Here is a 6,000-nt window from a genome sequence, read left to right as displayed (position 1 = left end):
GTGACCAAGATGATCAAGGATCTGGAAAACAAGTCTTATGGGGAATGGCTGAGGGAATTGGGTATATTTAGCTTGGGAAAGAGGAGACTGAGAGGAGATATGACAGTCATCTTTGATCATCGATGGAGCAAGCTTGTTTTCCCCTGCTTTGGAGGGTAGGACCAGTACCAATGAATTGCGCTTGCTGATCAGAAGGTCAGCGGTTCATATCCCCGTGACGGGGTGAGCTCCCGTTGCTCTGTCCCAGCTCCTGCCAACCTAGCAGTTCGAAAGCCCACCAGTGCAAGTAGATAAATAGGCACCACTGCGGTGGGAAGGTAAACGGCGTTTCTGTGCACTCTGGTTTCTGTCAAGGTGTTCCGTTGCACCAGAAGTGGTTTAGTCCTGCTGGCCACATTACCCAGGAAAGCTGTTAGTGGACAAACGCCAGCTCCCCTGGTTTGAAAGCGAGATGAGCGAAGCAACCCCATAGACACCTTTGGACTTAACCGTCCAGGGGTCCTTTACCTTTTACTTTTACCAATGGATTCAAGTTACAAGAAAGGAGATTCCAACTAAATATCAGGAAGAACTTTGTGATGGTAAGAGATGCTTGACAGTGGAACAGACATCAATAATAATAATAATAATAATAATAATAATAATAATAATAATAATAATAATAATTTATTATTTATACCCTGCCCATCTGGCTGAGTTTCCCCAGCCACTCTGGGCGTTTCCCAGTCAAGTGTTAGAAACAATACAGCATTAAATATTAAAACTTCCCTAAACAGGGCTGCCTTCGGATGTCTTTTAAAAATAGGATAGCTGCTTATTTCCTTCACATCTGAAGGGACGGCGTTCCACAGAGCGGGCACCACTACCGAGAAGGCCCTCTGTCTGGTTCCCTGTAACCTCACTTTTCGCAATGAGGGAACTGCCAGAAAGCCCTCAACGCTGGACCTCAGTGCCCGGGCTGAACGATGGGGGTGGAGACGCTCCTTCAGGTATACTTCCTTGGGAGTTAGTGGACTCTTCTTCTCTGGAGGTTTGTAAGCAGAGCTTGGATGGCTATCTGTCATCGAGTTGAGGTTCTTGCATTGCAAGGAGAGGACCCTCGGGGTCCCTTCCAAACTCTATAGGGTTTAAAGAGTCCTGTCTGGAGCAGTCAGGGCTCGATCCATCTGCCCGCAGGACACGTGTTTTGCGCGGAGCCTTCGCCCTCGCGGGCTCGCCCTGCGCTCGCCTGCTGGGTTGGCCCGTGTCCCGGCCAGCCTCTCTCCGTCCCTCCCAGCGCCGGGGCGCCCGCCACTCGCAGCCCTTCCGCCCCCGAGGGTGCGAGCCAGCCGCCCACGGGGCATAAGCGCCTCCCCGTCGCGGCCGAGCCCCCTGCCACCCCCGGCCGAGTTGTCCCAGCGAGGAGCGCCTGGTCCGTCGGGCGTCGCGATGCAGGGCCAGGCAGCGGGCAGCCGGGCGCTGTGCTGCGCGCTGGCTGCCGTCGGGTTGCTGTCGGCGCTCAGCGCCGCCGGCACCGTCTTCTTGCTGGGCCAGTGGCGGGAGCTGAGCGCCGCGCTGCAGGCGACTCAGGACGAGGTGGCGCAGCTGCGGCAGCCCCAGGTTCCGCCGAGCGCGCTGCGGCACCTCCGCGACAGCGGCGCCCCGTCGGACGGCGGCCTCGCCCAAGCGCCGGGCGGCCGCGACAAGAGGAGCCAGCGGAGGCGCGCCCTCGCCAAGAGCCACATCCGCGCCGAGGACGAGGACATGCTCATGATGATGACCTACTCCATGGTGCCGGTAGGGGGCGCTCTGGCCTGTCGAGGGGGAGGAGGGGTCGGGGTCTAGGCTGGGTTTCTCCCTAGAGATCCAGAGAGAAATCTGCGCTTGGAAAGCTCCAGTTATCTGCCCCCAAGGTCAGGCTTGCTACCCACCACTCCCCACTGGCAGAGCTCCTGTGCGGAAATCCAACAGGTGCAGCTTGCGCTATGGAGAGGGGCAGAAAATCAGCCCCCCCCCCCGCTTGTACCCTTTTAGGGTAAAAGAGTATTGGGAAATGATCTACAATGAACTGGAAAAACCCAGAGTCCTTTCTGTTGGGGATAATTCAGACTGAAATTCCCAGGTGTCAAAAAAGCTAATTTATGTATGCTGCTATTGCGGCCGGTGTTTTGTTCATAGCTGTCAACGTTTTCCCCTTTTTAAGGGAAATTCCCTTATTTTGAATAGGATTCCTCACAAGAAAAGGGAAAAGTTGACAGCTATGGTTTTGCTAGCCCAAAAATGCAAAACGAGCAAGGTCCCAACTAAAGAAGAATGGAAGCTTAAGTTGACAGAATATCCACAACTCGCAGACTTAACATATAGAATAAGAGAAAATAATTGTGTACAGCTGAAAACGCTGGCAGCATTAAGATAAATTCAACAGTGTAAACCAAGTTTTGAGGGTGCAATAATGGAATACTGAATGGTATAGTTTTTGTAAAATATGCAGGGATTTATGGTATGTAAAATGAACCACAGAAAGAGAAGAAGGGAAGTCACTGATATCTGAAGGATGTAAAATGAGTATTTTAAATGGTAAAACAGAAAACGCATAAAAGAAGAAGAAAGAAAGTTCCCTCTGTTGGATTTCAGCCGCTCTTCGCGGCACCGGAGCGAGGCCAGCAGATAAAGATGGCAAGGGGGAATGAAGGCCCTGATATTTGGTGAAGGTGGGAGGCCTGAAATATCCAGGGTTAGCATCACCGCCAGTGTCAAAGGCTCCTGTGTGCTTGACAGCTACAGCTTTCCCTGTCTCTGCATGGCCGCGCTTCAGAAAGGCACCACCTGTTGAATTTTGCGATCTGAAGCCTGTTAGAGGATTTCTCCCATTCACATGCCAAAACCTGTGCTCAGGTTGGATCTAAGCAACCTGGGTATGTGCAGGATACCAGCCAAAGAGTTCATAACAACTGTTGAATTGTGTGCAGCCATAAGCAGGGTATCATTTTTTTAAAACCAAGACCCAAAACCCTATTGATTTAAATAGCCACAAATTCCCAGGGTCAATCCCTGTGATATCCAGGTAGGATAATGTACTCATGTTGAGTTGGAAGGGACCCAAAGGTCATCTAGCCCAACCCCTGGAATGCAGGACGGAGAAAGACTTCTATTCTGAAACCGCAAAGAGTCACTGCCAGTCAGTGTAGACACAAGCTAAATGGTCCCATGTTCCTCTTTTTGTTGTGCTGTGCAAGACTTCCAAGTGTGCTGCGCAGCAGGAGCTGGAGGAGAGGGCTAGGGAAGGGGGCAGGCTGCAGATGCTGCAACTCCCTCTCCCTCGGTTTAAATGGGTAGAGTCAATCTCCAGGTTGTGATCTTGGTGGCACTTTGGTATTTTGGACAGCTTGTTCTGCACTGCCAAGGTGAGCCAAAACAGCAGCTGAACAGCAACACCTCTTAAATTCTCTGTAAGGGACCTCTTGGGCCTCTTGGGCTTGCCAATCAGAAGGTTGGCGGTTTGAATCCCCGAGATGGAGTGAGCTTCTGTTGCTCTGTCCCCGCTCCTGCCAACCTAGCAGTTCAAAAGTGCACCAGTGCAAGTAGACAAATAGGTACCACTGTGGCGGGAAGGTAAACAGTATTTCTGGGCTCTTTGATTTCCGTCATGGTGTTCCATTGAGCCAGAAGCGGTTTAGTCCTGCTGGCCACATGACCCGGAAAGCTGCCTGCGGACAAATGCCAATCTTATCTGCTGAATTTGATCTTATCAGTTGCGCAGAAAATCCAAAGAGAGATTTTGCTTTACCAAGCTTTGATTCAGTGGGTTAGATCAGATTTACATGAGGCACAGCTGCATAGCCACGAGAAAAGCCCCTTTTGTATTGCAGGGGGTTGGAACAGTTTTGTGATTGTGTGATAACTTGTGTGCACACTCAGGGAGATGGCTTGACAGTGATAGAATTTATGATCCGTTGGATGTTTCCCCCATAAAATACTTTATCTGTAGCTGTGTGATATTTTGTATCCTAAGACAGAACCACAAGGTATGCAAATGCTATCTAATCCTAAACTGCATTGCAGTAAAAACAAAAACAGAACTTTCTTCCAGGATATACAACAGTTGTCTGAGCGATTATATAGTTATAACATGTCTACAACTGACACTCAGTTTAGAGAGTTGTCAACTGGCCCAGACTTCTGTGCCTTTAATGATCTGCAACACTTGGAAGCTTGCCGTAAGAACATAGAAAGACAGTTTGGAAACTGAAACTGAGTGTAGGGCTTAGTTGTCAAGCGTCCCTTATTTGGCGGGACAGTCCCTTATCCCAGTGCCATGCCCCACTGCTGTCCTTTATTGATGAGGCTTCATTTGGCTGCTGGCTGGGCTTTCTGCCTTTGGATTGGAGGGGCTCAGAAGTTGAACATACCTGTGCCCAGAAAATCCCTTATTTTGGCTACTGATCCCTTATTTTTGAGGCTGCTGGTCCCTTATTTTCAAATCTGTAAGTTGACAGCTATGGTGTAGGGGGTCCATTGCAGGCCTCTATCCTGTCCTATACTCCACTGTCTCATACTCTGGTTTTTCTTCAGATCATATAAATCTTCCGCCTTTTTGCTATATCCCACTGTCTTTTGCTTGGCAACAGTGGTGTGGAAATTCTATGGGTAAAAGAAAGAGGCTTTCATCCTTTCTGTTGGGTGCATTCCTATGTCTTCTGTAGCTCCCGATCTAGAGACAAGTATTGCAACAAGGAAAATCAGTGGCCATTTTTCCATCCCTCGATTCATTCTTTTGTGTCAAAACAAATTGCAGGACAAATTCGTCCTCCTCCACCCCCGCTCCCCGCTCTCTCGCTCTCTCTTAATAGACTCTGGCTATGATTATGCCAGTTGACGAAGTGTTTTCGGTGAAGAAGCTCTGCAAAGAGTGGGCAATCAGTCGCCCGACTTTGTGAACAAAAGTGTGGAAATGAAAGCAAGATAAGCAAAAAAGGAGAGGGCAAGGAATCTGGAACGTAGTCGTGATATTCTGGCATGGCTATAGATTTGACGACGGTACAAAACAAAGAAGCCCAAATCTGTAGTAAATGACTCATTCTCAGTTCGGTGAAAAGCGCTGCGTGGAATGTGAGAGGAGCACTTTGATGCGCGTCCAAAATTCCTTGCTCATCAACCCTATTTGTATTATGTCGCTGAGCAGAGTTTGCTCGTGTTCCAGATAGGGCTTGCTAATAATCTCACATTCTTTTCTCAAGCCCGCCCAAAGGCAAAGGCTCAAAATATTTCCCAAAGGCAAACATGGGTCGTGTGTCTAGATGCAGAAGAGAACCAGATCCTTCAGTACCTTTTAAACTGGGGATGGGGTAAGCCTGTGGCTCCTGAGATGTTGCCGGACTACACTTCCCATCATCAGCAGCCATTGGCCATGCTGGCTGGGGCTGATGGGAGTTGGAGTCCAACATCATCCTGGATAGCTCCATTGATTAGAGCATGATGCTGATAATGCCAAGGTCGCAGGTTTGATCCCCATATGGGACAGCTGCTCGTTCCTGCATTGCTGGGCGTTGGGCAGGATGATCCTCAGGGTCTCTGCAATTCTATGAATCATCTGGAAGGCCACAGGTGCCTCATCCTTGTTTTCAGTGGTTGTACAGAATATGGAATTATGTTATTGTTATGCAGGATGTTAAGTTGTGGGTGAACATATCAGATGACACAGCGATTCTTCAAACAGCTCTTGTTTATTCACAGGCCCAAAACAGAACTGGCCTGAAGGGTTCAGTCAACCTGCTTATATAGAGCTCAACTACAAAGCAACAGTAACACTTTCTGTAACTATCCAATCACTGAACGTCACTTTCACTTCCTTATTTGCATATGTGGACCTGAGTGAAAACTATCTACAGTATCCCCCTGCTGGCCCAGGGTGAGAACTTCAGTACATAACATAGGATAAACTCCTGGGTGATATGAACAGTTTGGAAATGCCTGCCTATTGATCTTAGGCAAACTCCTTACCTGGGCTGTTTTAGGTAAAGG

General features: G+C 49.0%; 1 protein-coding gene across 1 annotated transcript in view; it reads left to right on the top strand.

The window, feature by feature from the left end:
• The first annotated feature begins 1,417 nt into the window (after nucleotides 1-1,417).
• Nucleotides 1,418-6,000, top strand: part of GLDN (gliomedin) — a 35,491-nt gene continuing 30,908 nt past the window's right edge. The window contains exon 1 of the mRNA XM_081888590.1: nucleotides 1,418-1,776. Coding sequence (XP_081744716.1) covers nucleotides 1,429-1,776 — 348 coding nt within the window. The 5' untranslated portion in view covers nucleotides 1,418-1,428. The remainder of the gene's footprint in view (nucleotides 1,777-6,000) is intronic.

This window comes from Podarcis melisellensis (assembly GCF_964234715.1).
Source record: "Podarcis melisellensis genome assembly, chromosome: 14".
Lineage (NCBI taxonomy): Eukaryota > Metazoa > Chordata > Lepidosauria > Squamata > Lacertidae > Podarcis > Podarcis melisellensis.
This window is presented reverse-complemented; position numbering and strand designations above follow the sequence as displayed.